Below are 14,357 nucleotides of genomic sequence, written 5' to 3' on the forward strand. Positions count from 1 at the left end.
TTTGCAGTACATCAGGAGTTATATGATTGTGATCTGGTTATTGGAAGCTGGGCAAAAAATTAAAGCAAATTGAAGTATATGCTGGCCTACCCAACCTTTCCTACCCTCTTTGAAATGTGTGCCTACAAAGTAGGGTGCAGCTTGATTTGGATGAGAGGCCTCATTTCCATAGCCAACATGTATATAGACATTCTATTATGCTGATTAATATGTTTCACCATTATAAGCTGGAGTTTTTATGGAAAGAAGCATAACATGTTGGCAATTTAATATACCAGAAACACGCCATTGTCTGAAAACACTGAGTAGAAACTAATCCATTGTATCAATTTTTCCCCCTCTAGGGATATTTTTAAAGTGACACAAAATACCTTGAGGATGAAGAGATGTCTTCAAAATTATGTTCTTTAATTTATTTGCTATAAAGAAGGTCATCTACTAATATCTACTCTTTCATTTTTTTCAAATTAAAGTCATTTGCTCCATGCTTTATGGTACACAACTCAGGTGCTTGAGCTAACCTCAAATTCCTGTTTTGAGAAAATATTAATCCTAATTATAAATTCAACACATGGAAGAGTAACAACTTTTATATGGGCAGAAATAAAAAAAATTGTATGCAATTTGGTTGACTGTATAGCTAAAATCTAAAGAACACAAAATTTATTGCTACACACTAACACAGAAGTCTCACATCCAACTCTCCCAAAGTGTCAGTTTTGCATTGTCTACTATTCAGTTCTACAAACAATTAAAGCACCAATGGCACTCTGCAAAGGTTGTGGAGAGAGATGGTCTACAAGGCCTTACTATTCAGGTGAGTTCTGCAGAGAATCAGCATCTGGGAACGTGTTAATAAATGCAGATCTTAGAAGCCACATCAGGCCCACTGGTTCAGAATCTTTTACAAGGATTCTCTATGTGATTCACCTGCACTGACAGTTGGACTCACTCCACTAGACAGGTAGCTCTCTTCCTCAGTTGCGCATTAGAATCATCTGGAGTGTACTACTTAAAAATATGCCTGATTCTCACTCCTTAAACAAGTTAAATAATTTGGGGACAGCAATAAGCATTTAGTTAAAAGGGGGGGGGGAAGTAAAGTAAGAAAATTAAAATTTGAATAAAAAGTATGTTTTTATATACATTTCACTTACTATATATATGTATGTATATATATACATATATATAGCCTCTATGAATTTTATTTTCCTTTGAGAATTATAGTAATGATAAAATAAGTGTAATGAACATATTTGTAAATTATAAAACCCTAAACCAGCTGTATTTTCAAAATCAAATATATATTTTTAACATGTTAGGCATGCTCTTTCCAAAATACTAATATTTAAACTTGGGCCTGTAGGTCCACTGATTCAGAGATTACAGATGTTTATTCAAAATTCAAATAGCTCTTCCCTACCTCAGAACTTGTGCATTACAATCTCAAGAATAGAATCTGAAACCTGTGTTTTTAATAAGCTATCAATATAATTATTTTATGTCTTCAATACACTGCCTTATAAGCTAGAAGAGGAACTGGAAAAGCTAAACTCACAGCTGTTACCACTATTCCAGCTAGTGCTGATACCTGTTGCCCCTCCTAAATGATCTCTCACTTCATATGTGAATACAGTACAGACTCATTAGATTAACTTGTAGTTTTCTCTGGATTAATCCAGGTATAAAAGAGTGAAATGGAAAGGACCAATTGGACAGAGATCGAGTTCATTCTGCAGGGACTTTCTGAGTACCCGAGAGCTGAAAAACTTCTTTTTGCGACATGCTTGGTGATGTACCTGGTGATCCTTTTGGGGAACGGCACCTTGGTCAGCCTAACTCTCCTGGATTCCCGCCTCCACACGCCCATGTACTTCTTCCTTGGTAATCTTTCCTTCCTAGACATTTGGTATACATCCTCCTTTATCCCCTCAATGTTGATACACTTCCTATCAAAGAAAAAAACCATCTCCTTCACTAGATGTGTGGTGCAGATGTCTGTCTCCTACAGTATGGGGTCCACAGAGTGTGTGCTCCTAGCAGTGATGGCATACGACCGGTTTGTGGCCATTTGCAACCCTCTGAGATACCCCATCATCATGAGCAAGGCACTTTGTATTCAGATGGCTGCTCTCGCCTGGGGATTGGGCTTTGTCAACTCACTGACAGAAACTATTCTTGCAATACAGTTGCCCTTTTGTGGAAAAAATGTCATTAATCATTTTGTTTGTGAAATATTGGCCTTTGTCAAGCTGGCTTGCACAGATATTTCCTTGAATGAGATTACTATAATGTTGGGTAATGTAATATTTTTGTTTACTCCACTACTGTTGATTTGTATCTCCTACATTTCCATCCTTTCTACTGTACTAAGAATCAATTCAGCAGAAGGAAGAAAAAAGGCCTTTTCCACCTGCTCAGCCCACATAACAGTGGTGACTGTGTTTTATGGGACAATCCTCTTCATGTATATGAAGCCAAAGTCCAAAGATTCTGCTTTTAACAAATTAATTGCCCTCTTCTACGGAGTAGTAACACCCATGCTCAATCCTATCATCTACAGCCTGAGGCATACAGAAGTGCATGGAGCTCTGAGGAAATTGGTGAGTAGACACTGGTTCTGGAGGAAAGGATGAGAAACACACATCTTTGAAGTCATGCACAAAAAAAGCTCATAGATTGGCGGCAAAGGTTTTTAATACAAATGCAACAAAAGAAAAGTTATATGTAGAGTCGCAAAATTTAAGAGTTGGAAATAAATTTCAAAATAATAATCTACCTTCATCTTTTAATGCAAATGACAAAAATGTAGGGACAACTGGTCTAAGAAGTAAGATTAAACTTTTAAAAATAAGGAAAAAAATGAAATTGAGCTTTTCTAAGAAAATCTAGTACATATGTCTACTTAACAAGTAAAACACGTATTTTTCATTCCCTTTTTTGACAGAACTATTTGAGTTCATGTTTTCCTGTCTGTAATTGGTTACTGGTTTTGAATTTATTTTCTCACTTGATTGTCACAAACAACCTCATGATATAGGCATTGCTGGATCCATCTTCCAAATGAAGTCACCAAAGCACAGAGAGGTCAAAATCAGTTTTCCAAAGTCACACTTCTAGGAAGTAAAAAAGTTGGCATTCAATCCTGAGTTCTTTGGTTGTAAAGTCCATGGTTTTCATAATACCATATCACTACTCCTGCTGCAGTAGTTACTAGATTAACAGGCATTGACATGTAAATGAGAAAGAGATTTTTTTTCTACAAGTTTTTACTTTGTTAGCAGGAATATATAGATAATTAGAATAATATTGTGATTTTAATTGAGAACCAGGTTATCATATATCTTATTTTATTATACTAACGAGGATTCAGTGGAAAGGAGGATACACAGGATTTTTTGAATTAATACGCATTCCCATTTTAACATTGCTCTTTACTTTGTTCACAAACCTTTTTATTTGTCATGACACTCCTATCACTTCTTCAATTCAGAGGTAGTCTATGTGTTAACATTAAAAGGCATTTTTTTAATAGGGTATACTAGAGGCCTGGTGCACAATATTCGTGCACGGGGGCAGAGGTGGTCCCCTCAGCTCAGCCTGCACCCTCTCTAATCCGAGACCCCTCAGGAGATGTCCGACTGCCGGTTTGGGATCGGGCCTAAAACGGCAGTTGGACATTCCTCTCACAATCCTGGACCGCTGGCTCCTAATCGCTCACTGCCTCTGAGCACCAGCCTCATCGCCCCTAACTGCTCCCCCTGTCGGCCTAGTTGCCCCTAACTGCCCCCCACTGCTGGCCAGGTTGCTCCCAACTGCACCCCCCCCCCCTGCTGGTCTGGTTGCACCCAACTGCCCCCCCCCCCTGCCAGCCTGCTCACGGCACCCCTGCCAGCCTGGTCACCCCATGCAGCCTGCTGTTCAGTCATTTGGTCATCCCTCACTAACCCCCCTGCCTGCTTGGTCATAGGCAGCCATCTTGTGAGGGCATGAGGGTTAATTTGCATATTACCTCATTATTATATAGGATACCATTAACCTTGATTCCAATATCACTTTTTCACTGTATTTTTGTAGTGCTAACCCCATCTTGCTATTTAATGTATTAAAATAAAAATTATGAAATATAAAAAATCTAGTCATAAGATAGTTTTCCTGACATTTTGGAAGATTGAGTTTGCAGTTCCTTAAGAATGAATCTGAGACACCGTGGGCAGAAAAGGCGCCCATAGCTCCGGCCTCGCTTCCCTTTGTCAAACCCACCCCAGCTCCTGCAACACAAATGCCCAGCACATCAGGGTTTGTGGGATACAATCCATACAGTCATCTTGCCTACAACAACTACAGGATGGGAGGGAACCCGGGAACCAACAGCCAGGTCATGGCATCTTCTGGTATTACAATTCCAAAACCCCCAAGCCACCAGATAAGCCGTTGATGCCCTACATGAGGTATAGAAGAAAGGTCTGGGACCACGTAAAGGCTTCCAACTCTGACCTAAAGCTGTGGGAGATTGGCAAGATTATTGGTAGCATGTGGTGAGATCTCATTGATGAAGAAAAACAAGAATATTTAAATAAATATGAAGCAGAAAAGATAGAATACAATGAATCTAATTCCCCTACGTATCTTGCTTACACAAGTGCAAAAAGTCATGCAGAAGCTGCTTTAGGGGAAGAAAGTCGACAGAGGCAGTCTCGCATGGAGAACCTTACATGAGCATTAGGCCTGCTGAAGATCCGGATGATTATGATGATGGCTTTTCAATGAAGCATACAGCCACCGCTCGTTTCCAGAGAAACCACCACCTCATCAGTGAAATCCTTAGTGACAGTGTGGTACCAGTGACAGTGACACTAGCTTGGAGAGCAACCATGCAACAGTGGAGGAGCCACCACCAGATCCCATACCAGAAGATGAGAAAAAAAACAAATGTTGCCTTGTTTTATGTATTCTACATCCTTTTGTAAATGAAAAAAAAATGTTATTTTTGTTTAAGAAAAAATACTAGTCATAGGCAATAAAAGAATGAGAGATCCATGGCGATCTAGTGTGTGTGCTACTGAAGTTGATTCAAATCAGGCAGAGCAAACCACAAGACTAATGCCTATGATCCTGTCAGAAGCCTTAAGAGGTCTTCACAAGTAAAGGCCTCATAAGCTTATAGATATTTGGTGAAGTCAGTTTCAGAAAAGTACCCACTTGGAGATAGTAAACCCAAGGCCAAATAACAAAAGAAGTTAAAAGGGATGCAAGCCTTATTTAGGAAGGCTCCTGACAGAAACAGAGAGTTGTGAGTCCCATAGATCATATTCACCCTACCCTTATGCAGGCAGTGAAATCTCTGAGGTAGAATAAGTGAATATGACTAGTTGGAATTAGTAAGCTTTAAGTCATATCACTGTGTATGCTATTGCTTACATTTACTGCCACTCTCCTTTCTATTAGCTCCACTCTCTCACCCTTCTATTAAGGATTAGCACTGGATAATGATCGGTCAGTCCACTGACCCCAATCTATCTACCTGTCTTACAGCTGTCACCCTTTAAATAGACCAGATAAACCTTTGCTATGATTTTCTCACATGCCGTAAAGTTAATCCCAGAACATCTCCTGTCCTTTTCTTCTACACCAATGGGCAGCCCTCAGCCTGGATCTAAACCATCACAACAATCCCACTGACTCTGGTGACAACTCCATGATAAAGAGCAAGTAAGTTTCACACATTAACCTCGCATTTAGTCATCTGGTCCAGAGGGGATCTCCAATACTATAAAAGCTGCTAGGTGTACATTTTCTAAAGTCCTCGAATATTGTGGTATATATAGTAAGATATATTCATAAATTTCGATAATTTACACCAATTTAGTGGGTTTGGGGTATTGTAAATTCTCTAATATAGATACCATGTCTCTTCTGTCTAAGCACTGATGGGTTTATTTATACCCATGGATTTAAGGACCAGGTGTCAGGAAAAAGCGCGTGCGCACACGCGCACGCACACACACATACACACACATGCAAAAAACAGTGCTAGTAGTTTCACTGAAATACCCTGTAGCTCCTTGGAATTCACAAAATAATGTCAGCACTCTAAGGCCAACATACCACTAAACTCTCTATTTTTCTTCCAGACTGGCACTCCTCTACCACACTTCAAGATATATTTGTGCATATCTTTTACATTTGTACACAGACATTCACATCACACACACCTGTCTGCATGAACAAACACACCTACAGATGTAAAACACAGCCACACATTTGGAGAATATGAAATTATTTCCATTAAATTTAGCTATGCTGAAAAACAGGTTTTCTTCATTTGCTAACTGCCATAACAAAATTCCAGAGATTTGGTGGCTTAAACAACAGAAATTTATTTGCTCATAGTTCTGGAGGCTAGAAGTCCAGGTTTTATTTCTTCTGAGGTCTCTCCTTGGCTTGCAGATAGCCACCTTCTCCTATGCCCTTTCCTCTGTGTGTGAGCACCCCTGGTGTATCAATGTGTGCCTAAATTTCTTCTTCTTAGAACAACACAACTCAGGTTGTAGGAGGGCCAAAACTAACAGCCTCATTTTAACTTAATCACCTCTATAAAGAGCATATCTTCAAATGCAGATACATTCTGTGGTACTTGGAGGTTAGAGCTTCAACATGAGAGTTTGGGAGGAAAACAATTCAGCCTAAAATAGAGGTTAATCAAAAAATAGCTTTTAAAATCCACAAGAGTTATTATATTTATATGTTACATGTACATAATTTTGAATACTCAGTATGCTAACTTTTCATGCTTATTTCAAAGTTATATTTATCCTCTACAACCCAGAACAAAAACTGAAATTTTTCATCATGAGACTTATTTCAGATATGTTTATTTAAACTATATCTATATTTTTTTAAACAGTCTTTTTTTTAAAATATATTTTATTGATTTTTTACAGAGAGGAAGGGAGAGAGATAGACAGTTAGAAACATCGATGAGAGAGAAACATCGACCAGCTGCCTCCTGCACATCTACTGGGGATATGCCCGCAACCCAGGTACATGCCCTTGACCGGAATCGAACCTGGGACCTTTCAGTCCGCAGGCCGACGCTCTATCCACTGAGCCAAACCGGTTTCGGCTATATCTATATTTAAAAAATAAAAATAAATAAAATATATCTACATTATCTTAGAGTCTTGGTGATTGGTCAAGAAAGAGACTTGGGAAATCACATATCTCATTTAAAATGAGAGCCTTCCCCCATTATCCCAATGTTCTGCTGTGTATTGACCACTATATATCCCTTAACGTTTATCGATATTATTTGTTACTATGGATTAAAAGAGCACAAAGAGAGTCCCTAATTAGCAATTTTCTCACAGCCGCTATTACCTCTTTGTTTCGTAAACTATAAATGATAGGATTCAACATGGGAGTTAATCCAGCATATACTAAAGCCATAAATTTATCTAGTTCTTGTGAATCTACAGCTGAGGGCTTCAGATACATGGAGAGAGCTGTCCCATAGAACAAAACCACCACAGTTAGGTGGGCTGCACATGTTGAAAAAGCTTTGCTTCGACCATCCACTGAGGTGATTCTTAGGATGTTGGAGAGAATAAATGCATAAGAGATACAAATGAGAAGCATCGGCACAGGAAGAAGAAGTACGCTGATTACCAGCATGATTAACTGCACTGTGGAAGTGTCTACACAAACCAGTTTCAGGACAGCCAGAATTTCACAAGTGAAATGATCGATGATGTTCTTTCCACAGAGAGACTGATGCAGCACAGACACAGTTTCCACCAGGGAGGTGAGGCAGCCTGCCACCCAGGAGCCAGCTGCAATCTGCACACAGACCCTCTTGATCATGACAATGGGGTATCTCAAGGGGTTGCAGATGGCCACATAGCGGTCATAGGCCATCATGGACAGGAGCACGCACTCTGTGGAGCCCATGGCAAGAGAGACGTACATCTGAGTGGCACATCCTGAGAAGGAGATGGTGTTCTTCCCTGAAACAAAGTTTGCCAGCATTGGAGCAAGGGCAGAAGAAGTGTACCAGATGTCCAGAAAAGAGAGGTTGCTGAGGAAGAAGTACATGGGCGTGTGGAGGTGGGAATCCAGGATGGTGACAGAGATTAGAACAATATTACCCAACAAAGTGACCAGGTACATCAGCGAGCACAGCACAATTATGGTGATTTCAACTTTGGGGTAGTGAGTAAATCCCAGAAAAATAAAATTTGAAATGACTGTTAAGTTTGTCTTGACCATTTTATTCCTTCTTGTTCATCTGTCATAGTGAATAAAAGTATACATTGTATATACTTAAAATTTTAAACTCTACCAACTTTTAAGGGGTTTTTGTTTGGGGGTACTTTAAGAGAATCATGATCCTGGCAATACCTATTTATTTATTCATTCATTTAACATGTACTGAACACACTATAAGTCACTGAATATCTAAAGCTACTAGTTCTCCCAGGCAACTCACAATAAAATATAAAACACACTCAAGTAAATAAACAGTTATAATGAAATGACATAAATATGCCCCAGGGTACTAGGCAAACATGAAAAATCATAATTCTATATCGGGAGTGTTGCTCAGTGAGACAGTTTGAGAATTAGTGTATTGGACCTACTCAAGATAAGGACTAGGGGAGATTTCTGGGCAAAGAAAAATATTTTTTTTAATATATTTTATTGATTTTTTTTACAGAGAGGAAGGGAGAGAGATAGAGAGTTAGAAACATCGATGAGAGAGAAACATTGATCAGCTGCCTCCTGCACATCTCCTACAGGGGATGTGCCCGCAACCCAGGTACATGCCCTTGACTGGAATTGAACCTGGGACCTTTCAGTCCATAGGCCGACGCTCCATCCACCGAGCCAAACCGGTTTTGGCAAGAAAAATATTTTATAAAAGCTGCAATAAGAAAATATTTGGTTGCATTTCATAAAGCTGCAAATTGTGTAATATATTGGATAGATATGATACACACTACAGGATATAAATAGAAGACAGAAAAGAGTCCACTCACTGTAACACTAACTGATTTCTCTCTTCTAGAAGGCATTTTTGTGTATGGAATGATCATGAACCTATACTTTCTTAGAAAGAAAATAATTTTACCCAACAAGTAAGTATTTTATAATGCAAATCAAATTACTTACAATATATTTCACAATTCATCACATATGGCAACACGCTTAAAAACTACTTTCCTACAAGATATAGTTCAAATGAAATCAATCACAAACACACAAGCCTCACATGTTCATCATTGCCTACTTCTCCAACCTCATCTCCCAATACTCCACCTCCTTACTCTGGTCTGAGACAACAACCAGCTTACTAGCCATTTTATACTGTTATGGCTTTAATTTACAGTTTGTTCACCTAGAGCAGCCATGGGCAAACTACGGCCCGCGGGCTGGATCCGGCCCGTTTGAAATGAATAAAACTAAAAAAAAAAAAGACCGTACCCTTTTATGTAATGATGTTTACTTTGAATTTATATTAGTTCACACAAACACTCCATCCATGCTTTTGTTCCGGCCCTCCGGTCCAGTTTAAGAATCCATTGTGGCCCTTTAGTCAAAAAGTTTGCCCAACCCTGACCTAGAGGTTCCTTCTTTCCCAGCTCCAATCTTGTCTTTCTCAAATATTTTATCCAATCATTAAAACTATATGCCATTGTCTAAAGTACACTTTATTCTTTATACATACTTATGTGTCACACTGAACCACAGTCATATGTGCACCGCCCCTGGGCTGTGAGCTTCTCAAGAGCTTATTCCCCACAAAACTACCAAATAACTCACAGTTACGATTTTTAATGATACAATGCTACCTTGAACTTGGTAAGTTTTGAATACGTGTTAAAATAAGTGGACACTCAGCATCCCCACCGTCCTGCCTGTGGGTGGACACTCAGCACTCCCACAGGACATGTTCGCTATAGTTCTGCGTCAACATAAAAGCCTGAAGACTTCTCAACTTGTAATTTACTTTTGCAATAAATTATGTGCAACATTCAAAAAAACTAGTTGCCTTAAGAAATAAAGATGAGCTCTTATCTTTAAATATTTGATGTACATTGTGTGTGGGGGGAGGGGGTAAAAACAATGACCACTTGCACTCGCAGAAGTAGAAATGTTTCCCAAACAATCATTTTCTGCAATGGAGCACCACCTTTAGAGTGTGAGATCTGGGCTCTCAGTCCAACCATGCTACTTACTGTTGTGCAAAATTAGGCAAATCACTTGATCTCTTTGAAACTTGGTCTTCCTTCTTCTCTCCCTCCCTCCCTCCCTCCCTTCCTTCCTTCCTTTTTTAAAGACAGACCCAATTGGCTCATTTCCCCAGTGGATCTTGTCATGATACTTTTTTAAATTTATTTATTATTTTATTGATTTCAGAGAGAATGGGAAAGGGAGAGAGAAATAGAAACATTAATGATGAGAGAGAATCATTGATGGGCTGCCTCCTGCACACCCCACACTGGGGATCAAGCCTGCAACCCAGGCATGTGCCCTGACTGGGAGTCAAACCATGACCTCCTGGTTCATAGGCCGATGCTCAACCACTGAGCAACAAAGGCGGGGTGAAACTTGGTTTTCTAATCTGTACAAGAAGGATGATCATTCCTCCCTTGTGCACGTAGCAGAGATAGAGATGAACTTCCTTCAAATTCTCCCTCCACACCCCCTCCAATTCCGTGACTTCTCTAAAATTTCCGGCAATCACACGGGGCTATGATTTCATGGCCTCCCTGCCCTCCAGAACCATAATTGCCTCTATGCTGCTTCAGTGCTGGCCCACACTGACTCAGATAAAATAACTCTGCACCTCTTCATAACCCATTAACATTTCAACCAACAATCCATAGGCGAATATGAACACTTGACTGATTCACCAGGAAGGTGAATGTTAGACATTTCTGGTCTCTAAAGTCCGTTTTGGGCAGCACACACCCCTACTTCCACTGAGGGTTTCTCTATCGGTCTTTCCCCAGCCAGAATTCAGTCTTCTTGCTCCAGCTCTGGGTCCTGTCTTCCCTCTTCTTTCACTCTCTCCACCACTCTCCTGCCCTCCCTTTCAGAAATAAAACAATGAAGTCTTCTCTCATACATATTGAGTCCCCACTCCTTCCCTTACCCTTATCTCACATGTTTGCCAGAGTCTAGATATTTTCTCTTTCTCTAAATATGACTTCTCATTATAGTGCTAAAATAATTAAATGTTTTCCTGCAAACTCCCCTCTTTAAAGTATCAAGGCCAAAGTGGGGTTGGAGAATTTATAATCCAACCCTCTCAATTTTTTTTGTTGTTTTTTTCCTTTTTATTGAATTTACTGGCATCACATTTTAAAGTTGACAGAAGCTTGGAGGAGTTTAATGAAATGTTTAAGATAAATGAGAAAAACTAGGGCATAATAATGCTAAAAATTCTATGCTACAGGGTGGGGCAAAAATAGGCTTACAGTTATGCATATGGAAAATAATACATTAGAACACCAATCCAGAAGACTTGATTTACCTAAGTGACAGATGGATAAAATGTAGGGATGAATTTTATAAGTGGAAAAAGCAAATCTCAAATATATACAGCACAATGTACTTTATATTTTAAAAAGAAAATAATACAATAATTAATAAAAATAATATAAGAATAAACTTTGTTTTGTGCACTCACAACTATAAACCTACTTTTGTTCCACCCTGTATATTCATGACTCATTTCTTCAATTCAATATTTTCCTACTAGTTAGTACTTCTTTTTAAAGTAAGTGTCTCTCTTCTGGTTTCCTGGCCTGAGACTCATTAACAAATTCTGTAAATCCAAGAATACAAAAAGTAGATGGATAATGTCAGTGCCCATTTACCTCAGCATTTGTGGTGAGCATCTTCCTTTGGTCAATGTATGCTTCAACATTTAGACTTAGTTATCTTCAGCACAGTCTCTTATGAATCTGATGCAGGGCTCCAAAGAGCAAAAGATTCTGAATGTTTTAAATTGCAATAATACTTTACAAAAACTATATTCAAGTCAGCCATGCAGCGGTATTTTTATTAAAAATATTGCAGTGAGAAGAAATATGGATATTCATAGTTTGCAAAAATCAACCCAAATCTTGCCTGATTCACAAAGTCTCAACATATATAGTTCCTATTAATTAAAAATTTAAAAATAACTTCCTAAGAGAAGTCATGACATGAAGATTTGTTCTGCCAAAATCACCACCTATGATCTGCTCCAAAAAAATTCCAAAGAGTTACCCATAGAACTAATACTACTATTATCTCTTGTTGCTCTTAGGGACCTTCCAACTCCCTTAACAATTTAATATTGTGATTCAGAAACATAAAGTTAAGAAAGTTTCCAGTTCCCAAGGGTGTGATTCTCCAAGTTCAGAACCAAAATAAATTGGGCAACTTAAAACAATTATTTTAAGTCATTTGGCCCAGTAAAAGACCTGTTTCTTGAGCAGCATTTGAGTAAGCAGAACTGGAAGAGACTATTTGCCTATTCTGTTCATACTGTAGATTGCCCTTGAATTATACAGAAAAGATTGCAATTAATAGAACTGTAAAAATGCCTTCCCATATGGCCTCTGAGCTTGTAAAGTGACTCATTTATTTTCAGAAATCTCTCCAAATATCTCAGTTACCTGAGTAATAGAAGATACGACATCCTTAGTGAGCTATTAAAAGGCTGCAAAGTGAAGACAGAGCATTGATCAATCAGATAAGCTATTACTATCAAATGCTCCTTGAATAAACTAAGTTTCTAGTGCAATGTTTGTGATTCTTTATAGATTATATAATAACTAGAGGCCCGGTGCACAAAAATTTGTGCACTCGGGGGGGAAGGGGGTCCCTCAGCCCGGCCTGTGCCCTCTCGCAGTCTGGGACCCCTCGGGAGATAACGCCCTGCTGGTTTAGGCCTGCTCCCGGGTGGCAGAAGGCAGGCCCAATCCCTAGGTGCAGCCTCTGGTCGGGCTCAGAGCAGGGCCGATTGGGGAGTTGGGGCGCCACCCCTTGTCATGCAAAGAGCAGGGAGATTGGGAGGTTGTGATGCCACCCTCAGTCACGCTCAGGGTAGGGCCGATTGGGGGGTTGGGGCACCGCCCCCTGTCACACTCAAGGCAGGGTCGATGGGGAGGTTGCAGCGCCATCCCATCACGCACAGAGCAGGGCCAATCCGGGGGTTGGGGCGCTGCCCCCTGTCACGCACAGAGCAGGGCCCATCAGGGGGTTGAGGAGCTACGTCCTGTCACTCAGAGAGTAGGGCCGATAGGGGAGTTGGGGCACCGCCCCCTGTCACACACAGGGCAGGGCGGATCAGGGGGTTGGGGCGCTGCCCTCTAGCACCCACAGAGCAGGGCCAATCAGGGGGTTGGGGCGCCGCCACCCTCACACTCAGGGCAGGGCCGATGGGGAGGTTATGGCTCTACCCCGTCACACATAGAGCAGGGCCCTGGGGGGGGGGGGGGGGGTTTGGGGCGCCGCACCCTGTCACACACAGAGCCGCAGGGCGATCAGAGGTTGGGGAGCTCCCCCGTATCAGGCACAGAGCAGGGCTGATCAGGAGGTAGGGGCGCCTTCCCCTGTCACGAACAGAGCAGGGCAGATAGGGAGGTTGTGGCCCCTTCCCCTGTCACACACAGAGCCGCAGGGCAATCAGGGGGTTTGGGCGCTGCCCCCTGTCACACTGATCCCGGTGCCGGGAGGCATGTTACCCTTTTACTATATAGGGTAGAGGCCTGGTGCACGGGTGGGGCTGGCTGGTTTGCCCTGAAGGGTGTTCTGGATCAGGGTGGGGGTCCCCACTGGGGTGCCTGGCCAGCCTGGGTGAGGGGATGATGGCTGTTTGCAGCTGGTCACACACCCTTCAGGGTGGGGGTCCCCACTGGGGTGCCTGGCCAGTCTGGGTGAGGGGCTGAGGGCTGTTTTCAGGCTGGCGGGTGACAGAAGCTTCCAACCGCTCCTTTTTTTCTTTTTCTTTTTTAATTCTGGACCAGCTTTAGCTCTGAGGCTCCAGCTCTTAGGCCTCCGCTGCTGAAAGTAGGTAATCAAAACAATGTATAACTCCAGCTCTGACTCCAGCTCTGAGATCCCAGTTTGTTAAAATGTTTGAAACTGCAGGCTCAGAGGCCTGCAGCGGCAGGCAGGGAACGTTGGAGTCCTCCGTCACTGAAGCAAGCAAGCCTCATGTTAGTTTCAAGCTGCCTGGCTGCCGGCCGCCATCTTGGCTGACAGTTAATTTGCATATCTCCCTGATTAGCCAATGGGAAGGGTAGCGGTCGTACGTCAATTACCATGTTTCTCTTTTATTAGATTAGACTAGAGGCCCG

General features: G+C 41.1%; 2 protein-coding genes and 1 pseudogene across 3 annotated transcripts; 2 read left to right on the forward strand and 1 right to left on the reverse strand.

Annotated features, from left to right (window-relative positions):
- Positions 1 to 1,697: 1,697 nt before the first annotated feature.
- LOC308528221 (olfactory receptor 13D1-like) lies at positions 1,698 to 2,636 on the forward strand (the record flags this gene model as incomplete). Its single annotated transcript, XM_081103766.1, has 1 exon — positions 1,698 to 2,636. One exon carries the CDS (start codon positions 1,698 to 1,700, stop codon positions 2,634 to 2,636), a length of 939 nt encoding a protein of 312 aa, XP_080959892.1.
- A 161-nt stretch (positions 2,637 to 2,797) lies between these two features.
- On the forward strand, positions 2,798 to 4,970 carry LOC308527739 (SWI/SNF-related matrix-associated actin-dependent regulator of chromatin subfamily E member 1-like; annotated as a pseudogene). Its single transcript has 2 exons — positions 2,798 to 2,808; positions 4,171 to 4,970. The product of its transcript is annotated as an SWI/SNF-related matrix-associated actin-dependent regulator of chromatin subfamily E member 1-like (transcript).
- Positions 4,971 to 7,308: 2,338 nt separating this feature from the next.
- Positions 7,309 to 8,313, reverse strand: LOC308528216 (olfactory receptor 13F1-like; the record flags this gene model as incomplete). The annotated part of the gene is given in 2 exon segments (XM_081103761.1): positions 7,309 to 8,283; positions 8,287 to 8,313. Coding segments are annotated over 2 exon segments (1,002 nt in total).
- Between the last annotated feature and the right edge of the window lie 6,044 nt (positions 8,314 to 14,357).

Source organism: Myotis nattereri, assembly GCF_964212035.1.
Source record: "Myotis nattereri genome assembly, chromosome: 12".
In the NCBI taxonomy this organism is placed as follows: Eukaryota; Metazoa; Chordata; class Mammalia; order Chiroptera; family Vespertilionidae; genus Myotis; species Myotis nattereri.